This window comes from Schistocerca piceifrons, chromosome 10 (genome assembly GCF_021461385.2).
Source record: "Schistocerca piceifrons isolate TAMUIC-IGC-003096 chromosome 10, iqSchPice1.1, whole genome shotgun sequence".
Classification (NCBI taxonomy): domain Eukaryota; kingdom Metazoa; phylum Arthropoda; class Insecta; order Orthoptera; family Acrididae; genus Schistocerca; species Schistocerca piceifrons.
In genome coordinates this window covers 120609558-120632914 of record NC_060147.1, presented here as the reverse complement: position 1 = coordinate 120632914, position 23357 = coordinate 120609558, and the positions used below count along the sequence as shown (strand labels likewise).

Genomic DNA, 23357 nt, shown 5'->3' with positions numbered 1-23357 from the left:
TTGAGGCTGTTGCCCTTTCTGTACTTGGCCGAGGCCATCTAACCTAAAAAACCGCCCAGTCTACGCCACACAACCCCTGCTACCCGTGTAGCCGCCTGCTGTGTGTAGTGGACTCCTGACCTATCCAGCGGAACCCGAAACCCCACCACCCTATGGCGCAAGTCTAGGAATCTGTAGCCCATACGGTCGCAGAGCCGTCTCAGCCTCTGATTCAGACCCTCCACTCGGCTCTGTACCAAAGGTCCTGTAACACCTCCGATTTATATCTTTAACCGACCTGATCTGATCGAATAGCAGCCCAACAATTATTAATTAATGTGACCATGTACCTAATGGGGCTGGCAATCGGAATTGACTCCTACGGAGTTGTTACTTTCCAGTTTCTTTCTCAAATGCTGTAATAATGAAATGTCTGGTAACAAGAAGAACACCAACACAGCTTTACTAATCAAGAACCTATATTCGTCTCAAAAACACAAAAAGAAGGAGACAGCCACTGCCTTCGTCATACATATTTAATTACGGCTAATCTCAGCACAGGCTTCTTCATTATCCATTATCGTCGCACGCTAATACAATCACTGCAATCCAAAATGATGCCGGTGCGGTAGACGCGAAACCAAAATATTGGTACAGAAATATCACTGATCACTGTCGTAATTATACCTCTTCACGTTCCCAGTATTCTCTAACACAAAGGGGTTAAACCGCGGCGATGGCCACTCCCTTTGTCGGTAAAGCCTTGCATTATAACAACAGGCCTCCACACAGCTCGGCCCGCAACATGGGACTGACTCTCAACTCTACACTCGCTCTCGCAACACGACACTATCGATTGCTTGCCCTATCAACCTGTGCCGAGTGCAAACTTATAGTAAGGGCTTACGGACCCCTTACAGTCCGCAGTCAGTCCTGTCGACGATGCTGCAGATGGTGAGCTCTGCTTTCGTCTCGCTAGCGAGACTGACGGTCTTCACCAAATCAGATAACCGCTGGAAGCCAGAGAGGATTTCCTCCGATCCATAGCGACACACATCATTGGTGCCGACATGAGCGACTGCCTGCAGATGGGTGCACCCTGTACCCTTCATGGCATCCGGAAGGACCCTTTCCACATCTGGAATGACTCCCCCCGGTATGCACACGGAGTGCACATTGGTTTTCTTCCCCTCTCTCGCTGCCATATCCCCAAGGGACCCCATTACGCGCCTGACGTTGGAGCTCCCGACTACTGGTAAGCCCACCCTCTGCGACCACCCGGATTTTGCAGACTGAGGGGCAACCTCTGGAACAGGACAAGCAGCCACGTCCGGCTGAAGATCAGTATCAGCCAGAGACAGAGCCTGAAACTGGTTCGTCATACAAACTGGAGAGGACTTCGGTTCAGCCCTCTGGAATGTCTTTCGCCCCCTGCCACACCTCGAGACGACCTCCCACTCTACCACGGGTGAGGGGTCAGCCTCACCATATCCCAGGCAGCCACAGCCGTAATCCGATCGGGGGATGCGTGGGACGAGCTGGCCATCCCCGACAAACCCCCATCCGGACTCCCACAGTGATGCCCATTGGCAACAGCCTCAAGCTGTGTGACCGAAGCCAACACTGCCTGAAGCTGGGAGCGAAAGGATGCCAACTCGGCCCGCATCCGAACACAGCAGTTGCAGTCCCTATCCGTGCTAAAAACTGTTGTGCAAAGAACGTCTGAACTAATCTACAGAGAGCACAAACAATTCGACAGAAAATTTAAACATTTATTAAAATACAAGATTGCGTAGTAAATGCAGTAATGCTGCTACTTGTGCACTGCTGACACACTGCTCGGCGGCGGAAGGAGACTACGCGATTTTACACTATTCAGGTACTAAAACACGATGCTCAACTCTCAAATACTATAATATGCCCGAAATTTATGAATTAAACAATTCAAGTACCCAAAAACACACAAAGAAATTAAGAATTAAACTATGTAAGAAATAAGTCAGCTAAGAGTATACGACTTGCTGCTGGCAGCTGCTTATCTAACGGCGGCAGGGAGTAGTGACCAGCATTGCTACGTCAAAATCAAATTTGTGTGTGGAAAGAACCCAGTGGGAATTTACAAGACTTTGAAAGGGGGGTGTGGGAACAGTGTAGTGGATCGTAACACAGGCTCATTGTTCTCTGCTTTTTACTGTGAAGGTCAGGTAAGCACCAAAAACAACCCAAGAAGTGGAAGGCTGTCAGCTGCAACAGACTACATCTCTCAGGTTATTACTAATGATGTTTTGAGAGAGGAGTGATGAAAAACGTGAGGAAATTGCATATGAGGCCAAAATAGCTATCAATTTAGCATACAGAAATCAAAATTTGAAAATTAAAAGGTGAGAGAAGTTGCAGCCAAATGGGTTCCGCATGACCTGAGTGAAGGGCAGGAAGCTGGCCACAAAAGGATAGCAGAAGAATTGATTCAGTGGTGTCAAACAGAACAGCAGTTTCTGGAAAGGGTAGTTGCACCTGATGAAATGTGGATATGAGATTTTGAGCTGGAACTGGCATTTCAATCGTCACAATGTAAAAGTTTTAAGTTTCAGTACCTGAAAAAATTCTGCCGCCAACACTGAAAGGTGAATTGATGACGATCTTTGTGTATGACACGGACAGAGTCATAGCTACAAATAGAGTGCTCCAGAGGATGTCTGTAACTGGCACATACTACAAACTGTTTCTGTAAAATGTTTTGCGCCCGAGAATTCGTCAGAGAAGACCTGACGTGCTTGCAGCTGATTTCCTCATTTAGCACACTAATGCAACACCACATATTACCATACCAGCGTGAGAAACATTTTACAAATATGGACGGGTCTACTTCCTCAGCTTCCTTTAGACTTTGGCTTGTTTCCCAAACTGAAGGAACAATTCTGTTGAAAACATTTTGATACATTGAAGAAGCTTCCAGTGAGGTGACCCAAGCGATCAGACAGCCCGACAATGGAGATGCCCTATCTGGAATAAAGAAGTTGCCAAAATGTTGGGAAGCTGCCATAAGCAGGAACAGAGAGTATATTGAAGGCCTGTGATGGTATTTTGTAAAGTAAATTATTTTCTTTAGTTCTATGTTACAGTGTGCAGAACTTTCAAAATGCCCCTCTTAGATTGGAGTTCAGCTGTGTAAAACATTCTCTTGTAGTTGGTGATAAATTTTTTATTTTCAACAAAGATGCTCCGTTTCACAGATGACGATCGAAATTAACATTTTCCTCTGTTTATTCCAGACTGAATGTGTCAGCTTGCAAAGGTCTCGGCGGAGCCCTGATCCCCTGCCTCGCCAGGCTACCACGACTTCACACGTTGATCATGGAAGAATTTGAGTTTCCAGAGCTGCAGCCAGGTCTGGACAGTATCCTCGAACTATCCGGTGTGCGCAGCCTGACACTCGACAGTTCCCTTATTACTGGAGTGCCATTTGATAGGTTTCCGGGAAAGCTTGTCAGCCTCAGGTGAGGAAAGATCTGCACTTAGGTAACAACTCAGCAGTTCACATTTAGCACTTACAAAATTTCTTGCTCACTCGGCAAACTTGAATTATTTGAAGCAGAATTACAGCAAACTGCAAAATCTAACGAGCTGAAGTACAAAATTATGACAGAGCGATCGTATTGGCTCAATCATTTGTGAAGCAGCTACTATGCTTCCTAATGTTGTGTCCACAGGATGCCTCTTTCCTTTTGAGCAGTCACAGATGCGTAGGAGTAAAAGGACATCCACTAAATTTGTGTGAAGAGTACGTGTACACGTGGGTGTTATCATTTCCACACAACACCCTACTGTATGAGCCTTCTGCTAATACTCGCCTTCTTTGCTGAGGAGCTTGCACTGCATTGATTGTGATGAAAAGGCAACAATAAAAAAGGTAAAAGTGACAGTATATAACGAAGTATCTAAATAACAGGTGTGAGAAATACAAAGTGATGACAATGTTTTGTTTGCAAATTCAGGAGGCGGCCTCAGCGAGATTTTAAGATATTCTGCACGGGAACGTGCAGTGATAAGGCTTGCGATAACATTTTGTTAGCTACTAACCTGCGACTTACATACCAGTTTGAACCATTTATTTCACACTTCAAAATAAAACATGTCAGCGATTACTCCTGAAACTGTGAAATACTTTAGGGTGGTTCATAGTTGTTATGTGAAGATCAGTTAACTTCCAGTGCGTCATCTGTACTTTATTTTATAAAAAATTATTTTTACACAACTTTAATCGTGGAACATTATATTTAATGTAGGTAAGTATTACTAGGACTTGACAAATTTGGGAATCTCATGACTAAAGTCCACCAGAACATAAGTTATGTTTTCCAATTTTGTATTTTTTGTGTCATTAGTGCTTACACTGCTGGCCACCGTAAATGCAACACCCTGAAGGAAGCATCCGAATCAAGTGAAATTTACACCATGGGTTTGCAGCGATGAAATATGCAACTGATTAGAATTTCAGCGCAGACGCACATCACGCGCGCCTGTGGCGCCACCTCATAGCGCCATTTAACGCTTGGCGATTTCGACGAGTGTACGTTCGGCACGTGTGTTTACGTTGTGGTTGTTTCACAAGACGATCAGTTATGCCTCGTAGACAACAGCGAACATCGTTTGGTCAAGTATCCGAGTTCGACAGAGGAAGGATAGTGGCTTAACGAGATTGTGGATTATCATACAGAGAAATCGCTAGTCGTGTTGGACGAAACCAAACACCTATAATGCGGGTATGTGACCGTTGGATGCAGGAGGGTACGACGGACCGACGTGGTCGATCGCATTCACCTCGGTGCACCACTACACGTGCTGATAGGCAAATTGTGCGCATGGCAGTGACGGATCGTTCAGTGACATCCCGAACCATAGCACAGCACATTGCGTCTGTAACGCATCATCCAGTGTCCGCGTGTACCATTCGACGCCGTTTACAGCAGAGTGGTCTGTCCGCAAGACGTCCATTGCTTCGTCTACCACTGACGCAGAACCACAGACGTCTCCGTCGCCAATGGTGTGATGACAGACAGATGTGGACGGCAGAATGGAATGACGTTGTCTTTACTGACGAGGCACGCTTCTGTCTGCAGCACCACGATGGTCGGATTCCAGTGTGGAGACACCGTGGAGAGAGGATGCTGGACAGCTGCATTATGCACCGTCACACTGGTCTTGCACCGGGTATTATGGTATGGGGCGGTATTTAATATTACTCTCGCACGCCTCTAGTACGCATTGCCGGTACTTTAAATAGCCGGCGCTACATATCCGAGGTGCTGGAGCCAGTTGTCCTTCCTTACCTTCGGGGCTCGGCCGCAGCCATATTTCAACAGGATAATGCGCGACCACACGTGGCACGCATTGTCCAAAGGTTCTTCGTCAATAACCAGATTGAATTGCTTCCCTGGCCGGCTCGCTCTCCGGATCTTTCGCCGATAGAAAACATGTGGTCCATGGTTGCTCAACGAGTGACCCAGATTACATCCCCAGCTGCCACACCAGATGATCTTTGGCAACGTGTGGAAGCTGCTTGGGCTGCTGTACCCCAGGAACACATCCAACGTCTCTTTGACTCAATGCCAAGACATGTGGCAGCGGTGATCTCCAACAATGGCGGCTACTCTGGCTACTGATTCTGGCAGGAACCACATGTCACAGACGTCTGTAAACGTAATCATTTGATACTTGGTCAACATGTTATCTACAAAATAAATTTTGTTGTGCTACCTCTTGTCTTTCTTGGTGTTGCATGTACGGTGGCCAGCAGTGTATTTGTGTTTTTAGTAGTTTGTTGGGGAGCAACACGTGCCCCATCTCTCCTTTCAGATGTGCTAATAAGTCACCATAGCGGTAACATATGTCCACAGTTTCCACATATACTGTTCATAAATTTTGATTTATTTATCTGTTTTCCTACTTCATTACTTGCAGTGCTATATCTTATTCTTTACAGTAATATGAAGGAGACTTTTTATCTAATACTTGATGCTCATGGCAACACATCTCAAATTTTTATTCGGATAATCTTTAGAAGCGGCATTTCACACGACTTTCCTGTGTCTGTAATCGTCTATAAAGTTACGTGTAGTGTCACCGTATCTCGACCACACTCCACAGCTTTGGATTCGGGAGCATTTTGCTGATCACAGCTCCCTGTTTTGTGTTACACTTTTCCCTACAGCTATCAATGTACTTACGGAATGTATGGGTCTGGTGGCTACCCCCACTCCCTACGGTGACAAGTTTGGCATAGGCAGAGACTCTCGTCTATAGCTTCTGTTGTGTTGGCAAAAGAGCCAACACTGTGTTACTAGAGGAGGCCGAAATGCACGCGTTTTAGCTCACGCAGGCTGGCGTGAGGAGGGAAGGACTATACTGACGTGAGGTCTGGAACATGACAAGGAATTAGAATTCAGAAAGCGGACATAATTAGTTTGATACTTAACTTTAATCCATTAATGATGAACGTCGCTCTTGACGGTACATGATTCACAATATTGTCTGTTCAAAATTCATTCTAATTACTGAATATGGCGCCTTGCTAGGTTGTAGCAAATGACGTAGCTGAAGGCTATGCTAAACTGTCGTCTCTGCAAATGAGAACGTATGTAGTCAGTGAACCATTGCTAGCAAAGTCGGCTGTACAACTGGGGCGAGTGCTAGGACGTCTCTCTAGACTAGACCTGCCGTGTGACGGCACTCGGTCTGCAATCACCGATAGTGGCGACACACGGGTCCGACGTATACTAACGGACCGCGGCCGATTTAAAGGCTACCACCTAGCAAGTGTGGTGTCTGGCAGTGACACCACAGCTTCAGCTGAGCATCAACTGCAAGGAGCCATGGAGAGCTCCTCTTCTTGGGTCCTGTATTGTTGCTAAGAGCCACTGAAACACAGAACTTTCGCACCATCTCTCCTCTGGTCTTCGGAGATGTGTTTATCCGTGTGATGCGTATTTCGTGGCCAGGAGTGGTAATCACTGCTCTGAAAATCTTTCCTCATGGTCCTTGCATTTAACTCTATATTCATCTATTACTTCTACTGATCTGACGGAATTACATATTCCTGGAGACATAGTGAGTCTCAACTTTATCTTTGATCGGGATAGAAGCTGAAGTAACGAATTAAAATTTGTGCCAAAGCTGGGACTTGGAACGCAGGTCTCCCGCTAGTAAGCGTATTAAGGCAGATATGCTGCCCACTACATCACCTCGGCACCGTGGCTAAAGTTAAGGTAATCTGTACAGCTGTGTTAGCCACATTGCAAGGGGGGTGATGTAGATAGCACATCTGCCTAGTAAGCAGGAGACCTGGGTTCAGGTCCCGGCCTTCGCACTAATTTTAATTCATTACTTCAGCTTCTACCTTTATTGAATCTGTTACACCCTTCAAACATTTAACTTCTAGCTCTTTTCGTAATTTGTGCATTTTTATTTTGTCTAAGTTTTGTTTTTCTGTGTGTTTAGATCTCACAGCTGTAAAGATGTACAAGAACTGCCACAGTTTTATCAAATTTAAATTTTGTTTCATTCCTTACCTAATTTTTTTGAAGTTCTGTTTATAGTGCCAGTCAGATATTAAAATTTTGCAAGATTTTTAATTACGTCTCGATGTTTTAGATAGCTTGTTTGATTTCCAGGATGACTGCAACATTTTACTTGTTCTACTATCTTTAATGTTAGACTCCTCTTAATATCCTTACTTCCGTTTGATCGGTAGAGGTCTTCGTATTATATTCTTGGCACAGTGGTCTCGGCATATGGACAGCAATTTGCAATTCATCTACATTACATATAAATCAGTGAATAAACAATTGTTCACATTTTTTATATTTTTAAACTAGGGTGAACTAAAATTTTCCTCTTTCTCAAGAGTTCATTTATGTATGCATTAATTGTGGATGGTAGACTACACCCTTTCCTGACCCCCTGATTTTATCAGATGTTTGTGAACCAGTTTTGATTGTGATTATTGTATTTGCATGTCTTTCAATACAAGAATGATATGTCTGCGGCATCCTCATTCTTCCAGGGAAGTTTCTTTTTGACCAGATGTCTTCATATAGCCTGTAAACGCTATGTGGTTTTTGTTACTATACTCCTATTCTTTCTATTTGGTCATTTTACGAGTACAGTGAACGTGTTGTTGGTGTTAGGTCAGCCCTTTGTGAACCATTGTGTTCCTATGAAGGAAATGCTTTGAAACTTCCTGGCAGATTAAAACTGTGTGCCCAACCGAGACTCCCCCCCAGGGGATCCACAACTCTTTTGTGGATACGTGCGTAGCGAGCACGGGGCCCCGAGCTAATGTGGCCTTCCTTCCTTTCCGGGCTGCATACCTTCCTTTTCCGCATCCTTCCCCATCCCCTGTCTTCACCCCCCCCCCCCCCCCCCTCACCTCTGGCTCTTTCCTTGACTTTCTCCCCCTCTGGGAGTATGGTTTGCGCCTCCGTCCGGAGACGGACGCTTGTAAATGTACCGCATTCTTCTTCTTCCTTGCTTGTATGTCTTCTTCCTTCCTTTGTCCTTCTCTTTTCCTTACCTCTTCTCTTTACCCTTTTCTCCGCTGCGGCGTTTGAGACCCCCTCTTCTTTCCTTTCCCTTTCTCTTTCTTCCTCCCTGTGCGTGTCTGAAGGCCGACCCACGCACTTCCATGCGTAGCCGGTGACGGGGTAACGCGTAATTCCCCGCCCCGGGTAGACAGGTAGGACACGTACGTACCCCCTGGTAAAGGCCAGGCCCAGGGAGGGGTGATTACCCGAGCTGATACCTTCCGAAAGTGCCGATTGGTCCCTCCGTCCGTTTGTCGGGAGGTGTGACCTGAGGTGTGAACAATCACCTAAGGCGGGTGTGCCCTCGGTGAGGGCCCCCACAAGGGAGGAGCGCGCCATCGGAGACGCCGGTAATCATGGGGGATTCTTCCGCAATGGTTTCCTCACCTTCCACTATGTCTGCTCACAAACGTAAGTTCACTGAGTCTCAGCCACAGACGGTTCTTCCATTGTTGCCACAGTTCCTTGTTGTTTCTCGGTCTGACGAAGGTCACGACTTTTCCACGGTCAACCCTTTCATTATTCAGAAAGGTGTCGACGCAATTGCGGGTCCTGTAAAGTCTTGTTCCAGATTACGGAATGGTACCCTGTTGTTAGAAACACACAGTGCCCTCCAGGCTCAAAAATTGCTGCGTACTTCTCTGCTCCACACCTTCCCTGTCCGGGTGGAACCGCACCGTACCTTAAATTCCTCGCATGGAGTCGTTTATACACGCTCCCTCGATGGATTGTCTGACGAAGAAATTCAGCACTACCTGTCTGACCAGGGCGTCACCGCTGTTCATCGGGTTATGAAAAGGGTTGACTCAAACATCATTCCAACCCGCACTGTCTTCTTGACATTTGACAAAGTTCAACTCCCATCGAAAATCAAAGCAGGCTATGAGATAATTTCCGTTCGCCCTTATGTCCCAAACCCTACGCGTTGCTATCGATGTCAGCGGTTTAATCACACCAGCCAGTCCTGTTCCAATCCGGCCAAATGTGTTACGTGTGGCAGGGATGCCCATGAGGGTGCTTGTCCACCTCCATCCCCTTGCTGCATCAACTGTATGGGTGACCACGCTGCTTCCTCTCGAGATTGCCCCGTTTTTAAGGATGAAAAGCTCATCCAGGAAATAAGAGTGAAGGAAAAGGTGTCGACCTTTGCTGCTCGAAAGTTACTCGCCAGTCGACAGCCCACCGTGCCTCAGAAAGGAAAATACAGCACTGTCCTTGCTTCTCCTCGGCCAACAAAGGAGGCGGCCACGCAGACTTGCGACCTCACATTTAGTACCACGGTCGTCAGATCGGCCAGCGCAAAGATCGCCCGTTCCACCTCACCACTTTCGCCTGCCCACTCTATGGCTCACCCTTCGTCGGGTTCTGCTAAATCTCGAGCCCAAAAGTCAGACGCCAAGTCTTCGAAAAAAGAGCATTCTCGTGAAGAGTTTTTACGTACTGCAACTTCACAACCATCGGTTCCTCCTTCCTCTAAACATCATACCTCCAAGAAGGCTACGAAGAAACACAGTTCCTCTCCTTCTCCGCCGAGGCGTGTCCCAACTACAGCACCACCTGGCGGAAATCGCCCTCGGCCATCTTCCGTGTCGCCGAGGCGCACTGCTGGTGGCCGGTCAACTGGCCGATCGTTGGTGGCAGGAGCTGCTCCTGACCAACCTATGGATCAGGATCTTCTGCCTTCGACTGAATGCCATTCCATGCTGTCGGTCGCAAGCTCTGAGCAGTCGTTGAGTTGACAGCACCCTTGGTCACGTTTCTCCATTTTCTGTTCACCCTATGTCCATTATCCACTGGAATATCCGCGGCATTCGCGCCAATCGGGATGAATTGTCGATCCTCTTACGATCCTACTCGCCGGTCATCTTCTGTCTTCAGGAAACAAAGCTGCGTCCCCATGACCGCTTTGTTCTCCCTCATTTTCAGTCTGTCCGCTATGACCTCCCCTCTGTTGAAGGCACTCCAGCCCATGGAGGACTCATGATTCTGCTCCATGATACTCTCCATTATCACCCAATCCCCTTAAACAGTTCCTTCCAAGCTGTCGCCGTCCGTCTTTCCCTTTCTGGATACACGTTCTCTCTATGTACGGTATACATTCCATCGTCTACACCACTGGCACGAGCTGATCTCCTTCATCTTCTTGATCAGCTTCCACCCCCCTATTTGCTGGTTGGGGACTTCAATGCCCACCACCCGCTTTGGGGATCTCCACATCCTTGTCCACGTGGCTCACTATTGCTAGACGTCTTCCACCAAGCGGATCTAGTCTGCCTCAACACTGGGGTCCCCACATTTTTGTCTGCCTCCACGGCAAATTTATCTCATTTGGACCTTGCAGTCGGTACTGTTCCGCTAGCCCGGCGCTTCGAATGGTTCGCCCTTGATGATACACACTCGAGTGATCACTTTCCATGTGTCCTTCGACTGCAGCCTCAACTGCCATATATGCGCTCGCGACGCTGGAAGTTTGCCCAAGCCGATTGGACACTTTTTTCGTCTCTAGCGACATTCGATGACCGTCGCTTTCCCAGCGTCGACGATGAGGTCACACATTTTACCGACGTTATTCTCACAGCTGCGGAACGTTCAATACCACGCACCTCCGAATTGCCCCGGCGCCCCCCAGTTCCTTGGTGGAACGAGGCATGCCGTGACGCAATACGTGAGCGGCGACGTGCTCTTCGCATTTTCCGTCACCATCCAACCTTGGCCAACTGTATCCGATATAAGCAGCTCCGTGCGCGATGCCGTCGCGTCATCCGCGATAGCAAGAAGGCAAGCTGGCAATTCTTTATTAGCTCATTTACCACCTTCACTCCCTCCTCGGAAGTTTGGAGTCGGCTTCGACGGTTCTCAGGCGCGCCTAGTTTCTCCCCGGTCTCTGGGCTCACTGTCGCGCATGATACCTTAGTGGACCCCGTCGCAATTTCTAACTCATTGGGTCAGCACTTTGCTGAGATTTCGAGCTCTTCAAATTACCCGCCAGCGTTTCTCCCGAAGAAACGTGCAGCGGAAGTGCGACATCTTGCTTTCTCCTCTCAAAATCGCGAAAGCTACAATACTGTTTTCTCCATGCGCGAACTCCAACATGCACTCTCTTCTTCTCGCTCCTCCGCCCCAGGACCGGATGGTATCCATGTCCAAATGTTGCTGCATTTATCAACCCATAGCCTGCGCTACCTCCTTCGCCTTTATAATCGAATTTGGACCGACAGTACCTTTCCCAGGCGATGGCGGGAAGCTATTGTCGTTCCCGTTCCGAAACCTGGAAAGGACAAACATCTCCCCTCTAGCTATCGCCCCATTTCTCTCACGAGTAGTGTCTGTAAGGTTTTGGAGCGTATGGTGAATTACCGTTTAGCTTGGTGGCTGGAATCCTGCAGTCTTTTAACACCAGCCCAATGCGGATTCCGACAACATCGTTCTGCCGTTGACCATCTTGTTGCTCTCTCCACTTACATCATGAACAATTTCCTCCGGAAACGCCAAACGGTAGCAATATTTTTTGATCTGGAGAGAGCATACGATACCTGTTGGAGGACAGGCATCCTCCGCACACTGTTCTCTTGGGGCTTTCGAGGCCGGCTGCCCCTTTTTCTTCGCGAATTTATGGCAGAGCGCACATTTAGGGTGCGGGTTAACACTACTCTATCCCGTACTTTCTCCCAAGAAAACGGGGTACCCCAGGGCTCCGTGCTGAGTGTTATACTGTTTGCCATTGCCATTAATCCAATTATGGATTGTCTCCTTCCTGATGTCTCGGGCTCCCTCTTTGTGGACGATTTTGCGATCTACTACAGCTCTCAACGGACCAGCCTTCTTGAAAGACGTCTTCAAGGATGTCTTGATCGCCTCCACTCGTGGAGCATCGAAACCGGCTTCCGTTTCTCACCCAGTAAGACCGTTTGTGTTAATTTTTGGCGACGTAAGGAGTTTCTTCCGCCCTCCTTACATCTAGGTCCTGTCAACCTTCCGTTTTCCGACGTCGCTAAATTCTTGGGTCTTATGTTTGACAGAAAACTGTGCTGGTCCTCCCACGTTTCCTATCTTTCGGCTCGCTGTCTGCGTTCCCTTAACACCCTCCGTGTCCTGAATGGCACCTCTTGGGGAGCGGACCGAGTGGTCCTTCTCCGCCTCTATCGCGCCTTAGTGCGCTCGAAATTGGATTATGGAAGCATAGTTTACTCCTCTGCTCGGCCGTCTATTCTTCGGCGTCTCGACTCTGTCCACCACCGTGGATTACGTTTAGTCTCTGGAGCTTTTTACACCAGCCCTGTGGAAAGCCTTTATGCTGAGACTGCTGAACCTCCGCTATCCAATCGGCGGGCAGTCCTTCTGAGTCGTTATGCTAGCCATTTGTCTTCCATGCCTGCTAATCCAGCCCATGACCTTTTTTTCGACGCCTCCCTTGATGTCGGGTATGCAGGCCGCTCCTCCTCCCTACTACCCCCGGGAGTCCGCTTCCGTCAACTGCTCCATTCTCTTTCCTTCCGCTTTCCTAAAACCTTCTTGACAACTTGGGGTACAGCACCGCCTTGGCTCCGTCCCCGGATCGACTTGCTCAGAGACCTATGTCAATTTCCCAAGGATTGTACCCCTACACTTGTTTACCGTCGGGCAGTTGCTGCTCTATGTGCACAAATGACGGAAGCCACATTTATTTACACCGATGGCTCGAAAACATCGTTAGGTGTAGGGAGTGCCTATATTGTTGGCGACACCCCAAATCACTTTCGGCTTCCCGACCAGTGTTCGGTTTATACTGCGGAGCTTTACGCTATTCTCCAGGCTGTCCACTACATCCGCCGCCATCAGCGGATACAGTACGTAATCTGCTCAGATTCTCTCAGCTCTCTCCTAAGTCTCCAAGCTCTTTACCCTGTGCACCCTCTGGTCCACCGGATTCAGGACTGTCAGCGCTTCCTCCACCTGGGGGGCGTCTCAGTGGCGTTCCTCTGGCTCCCAGGACACGCTGGTATCTGTGGAAATGAGGCGGCCGATATAGCGGCCAAGGCTGCAGTCTCTCTTCCTCGGCCAGCTATTCAGTCTCTTCCGTTTACCGATCTACGGAGCGGTTTATGTCGCCAAGTTGCTCATTTATGGCATGCGCATTGGTCAACACTTCCCCATAATAAATTGCGGGAAGTGAAAGCCCTTCCTTGCGCATGGACCTCTTCCTCCCGATCGCGTCGTCGGGAGGAGGTAATTTTAGCTAGACTCCGGATAGGGCACTGTCTTTTTAGTCATCGACATCTTTTAAGCGGTGATCCTCCCCCACTCTGTCCCCACTGCTCTCAGCCGTGGACGGTCAGACACCTTTTAATTGAATGCCCCTATTTTAATCCGTTACGCTCCCGTCTACAGCTATCGCCTGATCTATCGTCGATTTTAGCAGATGACACGCGCTCAGCTGACCGCGTTCTACAGTTTATTAGTGACAGTGAAATGACGTCAGTCATTTGAAGCCTTTTTTTTGGGGGACAACCAACCCCTTTCTATAGTGGATTTTTAAGCATTCCTTCTGCCTTTAGTTTCTCAAATTTTATGACTTTGTTCCCATTGCTGCTGATTTTAAATTTCGTTTTTTTCCTGTTTTCTACGTCGCGGGCTGGGCGCTAATGACCATAGAAGTTTTGCGCCCTAAAAAAAAAAAAAAACCAACCGAGACTCGAACTCGGGACCTTTGCCTTTCGCGGGCAAGTGCTCTACCATCTGAGCTGTGAGACCGGGCGCGAGTCGTGCTTTGGTAGCTCAGATGGTAGAGCACTTGCCCGTGAAAGGCAAAGGTCCCGAGTTCGAGTCTCGGTCGGGCACACAGTTTTAATCTGCCAGGAAGTTTCATATCAGCGCACACTCCGCTGCAGAGTGAAATTCTCATTCTGGAAGGAAATGCTTTGTTTATTGTGCTCTTTGTACAGATCATTTTGACCTTTATCTTATATGCCATTTATACCAGACTTACACATTTCACATAGCATTATCAGTACAGAACGTCCATTATTCTAAACATGTTTGCAACTTCTGCATCCGTTATGAATAAAATAAAATTATATGGGACAGTAGTTCTGTAATGTATTTGCCCATTTGTCCTCATTATTATGTCTGTTATGCTGTTTACTTTTTTAAGTCTGTGAGCACCTTTAATAGTTGCTATATGCAAAGTGTGAAATGAAATGTGCAGGTTATACAGCAGTTCATTCTTATTAGGTCTTCAGCTACATAACTGAAATATTCATTGAAACCATGTAGTATTTTCTCAGGATCTGTGACACCTCATCATTTTAATTTTTGTGTTTTAGTACACTACTCTTTGCATCATTTTTACAATATTCCAGCTGCCTTTTGTTGTGTTGTTAAATTTTCAATTAACTTCAAACTATATAATTTCTTAGCTTCTTGCATTACTTTTGTCGATTGTACAAAAAGATTTACAGTACCTTCTAAAGCTATCTGATTGTGGTGTTTTATGTACTGTAGTGCTTAAGGTAGCACTGTGTCCGACTAGAGACTTACACTCTAAGAAAAAAGAAAAAGACGGCATACCATGAAGGAATTGTTTGAATGGGACAGAAATCAGTACATGTGATGTACATGTACAGACAAACAAATGATTACTGTTTCATAAAAACTGGGTGAGTTATTCAAGACACAGAGCTTCGTAAATTGAGCAAGTCAATAACTCATTGGTCCACCTCTGGCCCTTATGCAAGCAGTTACTCAGCTCATCATTATGTGATAGTTGTCAAATGTCCTCCTGAGAGATACTGTGCCAAATTCTGTCCATTTGCCACGTTGGATTGTCAAACTCCTGAGCTGGTTCGAGGGCCCAGCCTGTAATCCTCCAAAGATTCTCAGTTGGAGAGAGATCCAGCAACCTTTCTGGCCGATGTAGGGTTTGCCACGCATGAAGACGAGCAGTAGAAACCCTCGCCGTGTGCAGGCAGGCATTATTTTCCTTAAGTGTAATCTTGGGACGCCGTATCGTCAAGGGCTACAAAATAGGGCACAGAATATCGTCGACATACTGCTGTTTTGTAAGGACGCTGTGGATGAGAGCCGAGGAGTTCCGGTAGATAAAGAATTTGCACTCCAGACCATCCGTCCCAGTTGTCGTATCGTGTGGCAGACAACTGTCACATCGGTATCCCTCTGCTGTTCGCAGTGTCACCAAAAAGTCTTCGCCGGTCGTCGGAGTTCAGTTCGAAGCAGGTCTCGTCACTCGAGGCAGTTCTACTCCAGTCAGTGAGATTCCAGGCCGAAGATGTGTCTGGAGATGTGCCACACAGCGGTAGAATGCCGTGCGGACCGCTGCCCGCTACATTACTTCACAACTAGGAGTGACAGTCTGGGTGAAATTCTTTTCATAGCAGGACCCGTCCGGTTGACATCTGTGGCACCCTTACAGCGCAGCAGGACGTCGGTGATATTCTACACCCAGTTTTGTTGCCCTCCACGACAAGCCGTCCTGGGCTTACACTTAAGAAAATAATGCCCGGCAGCACACGGCGAGAGTTTCCACTGCTCGTCTTCGTGAACGCTACACTCTACATCAGCCGACGAGGTTGCTGGATCTCTCTCCGACTGAGAACGTTTGGAGCATTATGGGCTGGGCCCTCCCACTAGCTCAGGTGTCTGATGACTTAACGTGCCAATTGGACCGAATTCCTCAGGAGGGCATCAGACAACAACTCTGTCAATCAGTGCCGAGGCAAAGGCTAGAGATGGGCCGATGCAGTATTGACTTGCTCAATTTGTGAATCCCTTTCTCTTGAATGAATCGTCCAATTTTTCTGAAATTGTGATCATTTGTTTGCCTGTATGTGGTGCATAATTTTGTTGTCTTAGTGTAAATATCTTTAATTATCCAATAATTTGTTTGTTTGTCTCCAGTTTCTAATGAACAGGTAATACTGAAGCAGGGTTTTATGAAAGGAAACAGACATTTCACAATACAGCGTGGTTTCATTATTAAATAGTTTTTTTGTAAGGTATTGCTGTTAGCAGATTTTTCAGATTTCATGTTTGTAATTGGTCTTTACGGTCACTGAAACCATAGTTACTGATTTTGATTGAATGTTATTGATTTTCTGTATGTATAAAAATGTAATAGAGATATGATTTAACTTAGCATTGTCAAATATCCTAATTGGAGCCTTGCCCATGTTTGCCATATGTTAATAAAGGTAGCATTATAATCTCTACATCAGAGAGAGAGAGAGAGAGAGAGAGAGAGAGAGAGGGAGGGAGAGAGAGGGGGGGGGGGAGCTGAAAATTAAAAATAGATTTCCACATAGCAACTCTGCCCAAAGACCCTCTGATTACTTTTCTGTACTCCTCCACTGCCTGGAAACGACAGTAATATAAATGTGGCTCATACCTTCCTCAACCTGTACCAAAAATGCTGCCACCTGCACCCCCCCCCCCCCCCTCGCACTCCAAATTTTTGACCATCTGGCACTCCTGCGTCTACCACTCATTTCTGGTTAAGCCCTGCATATACCATAAATTTGGCCGAAATCAATGATGACACGAAGGCACAATTCTCTTGTCAGTTGGTAAATAATTTGCCCACAAAAGGCAAAGGTTTGAAGTCTTGACCTGGCACATTTTTTTAATCTGCCAAGTATTTTCATATCAGTTCACAGTTCAGAATGAAAACTCATTCTAGTTCATTGATGTATGTCATCTAATGCTTTCTAGTGAACTCCGTCATCCGCCAGATGTTAAACAGCCTTTTTTTGTGCTGTGAAGTGAAAACTTCCTTCCCTGAATTCTCTTCACTATCCTGATCTTGCATTCTGCCACACACTCAAACCACAAAGTCTGCGTTTGTACCACACCTATTTCCAACTCCTTGTCACAGGGATTGTATTGCTGTGAATGACCCAAAAATGCGAGACGTAAGATTATCAGCCCAACTGAAAGTGTGTGTTATAAGTCGTCTTCTTTCATTGTCCGATTAATGATTGATTGATTGATTGATTGATTGCTGTGAGTAAATTTCAGATAATTTTTCATAACATAAAGTATATTTTCAAGACTTTAGCATTGTGTGCAGCTTTTATTTTCAAAATGAAACCATTCAAAGTTATTACATTTCCAGTAATAAATAAATAAATACAGGAAAACCAGAGAATACATACATGAATTGGACAAGTATGTTACTTTGTTTAATTGTGTACTGTTTAGTTTTCCACTAGCCTAAATGATGGATTCTTTTTCATATAGTGCAGATTTGGATGTGCAATTTTATCCCTGGGGTGCAGCCAGGAATTTTCTAGAGACTTAATTGTTTTAATTGAAATACTTCTTTACTTAAGATGTTATTTTAGCAAAATAGAAAAATTGGGGCTACAGTAGTATGACATCAGATTTATGAAAGGATGACATTTGTGGGAGGATCATACGCTGGAATGCAGAAGACGATAATTATTTTGAATAAGGGTAACTTTTGAAATACGTATATTTCAGAAGAGATAAGATGTTCATTAGAAAGAAGGGAGTAAGGACTTTCAGATAGGCAGGTAATCATAAAACATTATTATTATAGTGTTACCAGAATGAAAAATGCACCCATCATAGCACAAGGAAACGTGAATACTGTATTTACTCGAATCTAAGCCGCACTTTTTTTCCAAAAAACCGCCTGCGGCTTAGAATAGAGTGCAAAGTAAGCGGAAGTTCTGAAAAATGTTGGTAGGTGCCGCCACAACTAACTTCTGCCGTCGAATATATGTAGCGCTACACAGGCATGCTTTGCAGGCACAAAGATAAATACTGGCGCCAAAACCTCTGCGTCAGTAAATAAATTTAAAAAAAGGTGGAAGACGAGCTTTTTTCTCTGCCCCGAGTTTCGGCCACTGCATTTTCATACATTATCCAATGAAGTAAATACAAATTCCGTATTGTTCATCTTCGAATGTAGCAACATTTCAATGTACTACGAAATTCCGACTGGCAAGACTGGGATGTTTGTCAATATGGCCAACTCTATGTTCTGAATTTTTTCCTATCTGTGAGAAGAGATGGTTGCTGATAGGAACTTTTATGAATTGTGGATCACATGCAGTATTCTCTTCACCATAAGAATAATACGAATATAAACATTTTGCCATGTATTCTTTCATGTTTCCTGCTATCTCATTTAAATTCTGTCTGCTTAATAACCTACGAAAGTAACATGAGATAACACCAAATGCGGAAGAATATATATATCATGTGTCGTCATGTTTATATTCGTATTATTCTTATGCCTAATAGTGATACGATCAGAAATGAAGCACGGCAATTGACTAGATTTTTAAATCTAAGATGACTAATTTCTGTGCAGAATGTAATGTACAAAAGAGGCATCTGCAAAGACTTTCAAACGGAGAAAAATTTTCGCTAAACTCTCATTCAGAACATCTTCTCTCATACGCAGTCTATTATTTGGTTCTTGTTGATCATTATCAAAGAAAGCAGCAGTGTAAGTAACAACAAATAGCAGTCTCTTGCCATTGTTTCGCCAATGAGACAATTCCTCTCTTTTTTTTTTATTGTAAGCGGCGGTACAATAGCAAGCCATGCCGCGGGTAGTAAACACTCATTATCAGAATGCGACAAACAATGCATGACACAGTACAATAATGCATATTCAGCTTAGAGTGACGTAAACACCTATAACAAAGAGAACGGCACTTACCCAATCAAAGCAAAATAAGCAACTGATTCAAACCAGACGACGCACATGAAAAAGGAAGGGTATCCGTATAAATACGGACGGAGCGCCTGACGCATAGCAATGGCTACCTGGTAAAGCTTAACTGCTAAGCTAACGATTCGAACTAAACTACTGTAGCTGTATCGTCATTCATTCGACCTAAATTGTGTCTCATATTACAATAGACCAACTTTGTTTCGATTTGGGGGTGCGGCTTAAAACTTTTCTCTCCCCTTGAATTTCAAGTCTCAAATTTCAGGTGCGGCTTAGATTCAAGTGCAGCTTAGATTTGAGTAAATATGGTATGTTCAGGACAGAGTTACAGATGTAAAAGAAGGGAAATAGCTATTTGACTTAGCTAGCAACTTAAAGATATTTAAATTGAAACATCTTGACATATTCATGCTTTTTTACGTGTTGGTATTAGTACCCATGTCATGTAATGTAACACATTTTGTCAAGTAAAGTAACACAATACATGTCACTTTGTATGACATGACATATGTCATCATCTTATCTAACGTGGCATTCGTCATGTTGTGCAGTATGACACAATGTGTTGCTAAAGTTTAGGATGCATGCACGTCCCCCTCCGGGATACTTCCTGTTATAAATGTACCTCCACTGTCAGATCCTTCCTGCTGTGGTGCATCCCACTCTAGACTCACATAAATTTGTGTGTATTTGTTCTTACTCCCCTTACTGTACAGGGGGCGGGTTCGGGGGCATATGGTCCCCTTGGGGGAAAAAATCAACACCCCCACCCATCCAGAAGTCAAAAAATCATTTTAGTATTTTCCCCAGAAGCAAATCAAACCCCAGAAAAATGTTTTTAACTATTATGTGTGAGCTCTTCAGCCATACCATATTATATATTGTTTACTATGGCTGGCGAATCTTAAGGTTTTGGGCTGGCGAATCTTAAGGTTTTGGACACAGAATGAGGGACTTTAGCCTATAAATTGCAAGATGCAGATGTGCCAACACCTTGCAGGTGCGAGAGCTCACTGCACTGGGGAAACTGGGTTAACTCATAAAAAAGTATGAATACGTAAACAGTATTTGGGGGAGAAAAGGAAACTCCACATTGGAATATCAACAATATAAGGAAAAGGATAGACTGGTATTCACAGGTAAAAATGACACCTTGAGTTGCAAACACACAACAAAAAGACTGTTACGCATTTTAGATTTGAGCCAGGGCATTTTTCAGAAAAGAGAATGAGTGCGCAAACAGGCAAGCACACCTCCCGTGCACATGACTGCCATCTGTACCAGCTCGGACCAGAATGCCAGAAATGGCAGTCGTATGCATGAAGCGTGCTTGCCTGTGTGGGTGAATGTGTGTGCATTCTTTTTGCTGAAGAAGGCTCTGGCCAAAACCTAAATGTGTAACAGTACTTTCATTGTGTCTGTTTGTAACTCAGTGTGTCATCTTTATGGTGAGTAGCAACATATCCTTTCCCTTATATTGTTATTTAGATTTAAATGTCTTTCGAGCTGCCAGGTAGATCGAGAAGCTAGTTCCCTTTTTCACGTCCCTAACTCTGTCCAGTACATACTCACCTTTTTTTGTGCTAAGATAGCATTTTTCATTCTCGTTCCCAACTTTTACTGTACCAGAATTTTGACATCAGACTGCCACAGCTTGGCAACAGATGTAGATTTTTGTTGACTCGGTGATGACTAATCAGGAATAGGTTTTTTTACTGTCTTCAGTACCACGCTGCTCGAATTGGGGATCGTAAGTCTGGCTCCCCTACACTTACCTGCCTGGTATGGATGAACATGTCCAGTATAGCCTACTGTGTCCTCAGAGCACACTAGCCTCACCACCAGAAGGTCACATGCTTGCAAGAGGTTTTTTGTTTTATATTTTAATTTTTTATCTTTTATAATTTTTATTATTGTGTTGTGTTGTTGTATATTTTTTAATTCTTTAAATTTTGTTTAATTTTTTATTTTATTTATTCATATACACATGAAGCTGTATGCTCAAACATATTAAAATAACCATAAATATGACACCAAATTAATTATTAAATACCGTGTCAAATTTACAATAATAATGTATGTAAGTATTTTATAATACATAAATAAACTTACCAGCAATCCTTCTGACCTCAGTCTCTGCTACGAGTAACACAACACTATGCTCCATTGCACAGATCTCTGCCAAGTCTCAAAACTGATATTTCACTTAGGGTTGCATATTTTGCAACCTCTAATTGTCATTCCCTATTTACCGTATTTCTCTATTGTTTGTTACCTTCTTTCTGATTGTTTTCTAATCTTTTTTTTTTAATGTAAATATGAGCCTGCATGTACACAGTTGAAATATCTCAGCAGTACCGCCATAAACTTCTCTGTAGAGATACTTCAATGTGACTGTCCAGTAACAGCTCTGTTTCCATCCTCACCACAGGTTGTTGAGTGTCAAGCATTGCAGAGGCGACCCTACAGCCACAGACGGGCTGGTCGAGCTGATGCCCGAACTCGAACTCCGCGGCTTCATCGAAGTGGAGGAACCGGATGCAGACGAAGAGTTCCACGAGAGCGATGCGGAAGGTGCGGAGGAAGAAAATGGAGACAATGTGGAGCTTGACGATGCGGACTGAAGTGTGGGATGACAGTTCGGGGAATGGTGAGGAGTGATGGTCATAGTAACAGTGATACTGAGAGTGATAATATTTTTTGAAGTGATAGCAGTATAGCTATTACCTTCCTAGGGGACGTACAAAAGTGACGCGTCCACCTCCGTAGCAGAGTGGTCGGCGTCACCGAATGCTGTGCTAGGGGCCGGGTTTGATTCCCGGTCGCTTTGGAAATTTTCTACGATCGGGGACTGGGTGTCATGCTACCTTCACCGTCGTCGACACGCGAGTCGCCGAGGTGGCGTAAAATAAAAAGATCTGCACGCGACAGACGAAATCGACGAAAGGACACTCTCTGCCAGAATATTCTGTACGCACAATTCATTTCGTAAAAGTGATTTGATGTTTATAGGGAATAATGATTCACAATATTGGTTGCATCTAAGCTGTAACTGTGTAACTGGGCCAAAATTTTATACTTCACAGAAGTAGTTATTGGCCCTTGCATTATGGAGGTCTACCAAATACTGTCTAATGCTGTGAAACCAAAGATAGTTATTTATTTTTGTAACATTGTTTATTTGTTGGATTTTCTGTAATACCGTGTTAACAGGGGCAGAAAGTATTTTGAAGTAAGGTAATTGCAGATCATTTTGAATATGTGTTGGTGGAACCAAACCATGTATAATAATATTATTTGAATTCTTGTTGTGAAGGCAATGGATCTGCAATGCCCATTTGTAAATTCTGATGAGCTAGCAATTCTTCACCCTTTTGCTGCTGTGGGTGTGTATAAAAGTCATACTGTGCTGTTCCTGAGGTGTTGTGGACGTGCATGCGTGCACCACTAGGATTTTTTCTACAGTGCTACAGACATCTGAATGTGTCTTGAGCCACTGACCTCTCACTGCTGCAGATGAGTTATAAAATAGTTTCAAGTTTTTATCATACAACATAATATATATGCCTTATCGTGTGCTATTGTGTGCAAAATCTTGAATCATTTATGAGATATGATGATTCATATGACCACATGATATGGAACAACATGAGTGAGTACATTGTGCATGACCGTCCTCTAGATATAACTCGAGAATCCAAGGAGAGTCTTCTGTTGTCAATTTTAAATACATTTCACTCAGTGTAATGTATGTCGTAAAATCACACACACTATGTTTATGCAATGCATTTCTAGCTGTGCAAAATCTTTAAAATTTTGCTCAATGTTTTACTTAAAAGCCTGCAAGTCCCCACAGATGGAACTGGGTGCATTGTGCTGGACTCTCCATCAGATATAAAACCCAATAACTTGTGGATGAAATGAGATATCTTTCTGCTCTCAAATTTCAATATCTTATGCACATTTTGTGTGCTGCATACAGTTTATTTTAACTCGTATATCACAAACTTTGCATTTTTACTTCTGCAAACTCTTTAAAAAATTTTGTGCAGTGTTTTACTTAATTAGATGCAGTGCAGTAAGTATGATGGATAATA

The 23357-nt window shown here is 44.7% G+C and overlaps 1 protein-coding gene across 1 annotated transcript in view; it reads left to right on the top strand.

Moving 5' to 3' along the window:
* LOC124719057 overlaps positions 1-22368 on the top strand; it is an 88235-nt gene extending 65867 nt beyond the window's left edge. Inside the window, exons 8-9 of the mRNA XM_047244727.1 lie at positions 3252-3476; positions 21692-22368. Of these exons, the coding sequence (XP_047100683.1) occupies positions 3252-3476; positions 21692-21884 (418 nt within the window). The 3' untranslated portion in view covers positions 21885-22368. The remainder of the gene's footprint in view (positions 1-3251; positions 3477-21691) is intronic.
* Positions 22369-23357: the final 989 nt, after the last annotated feature.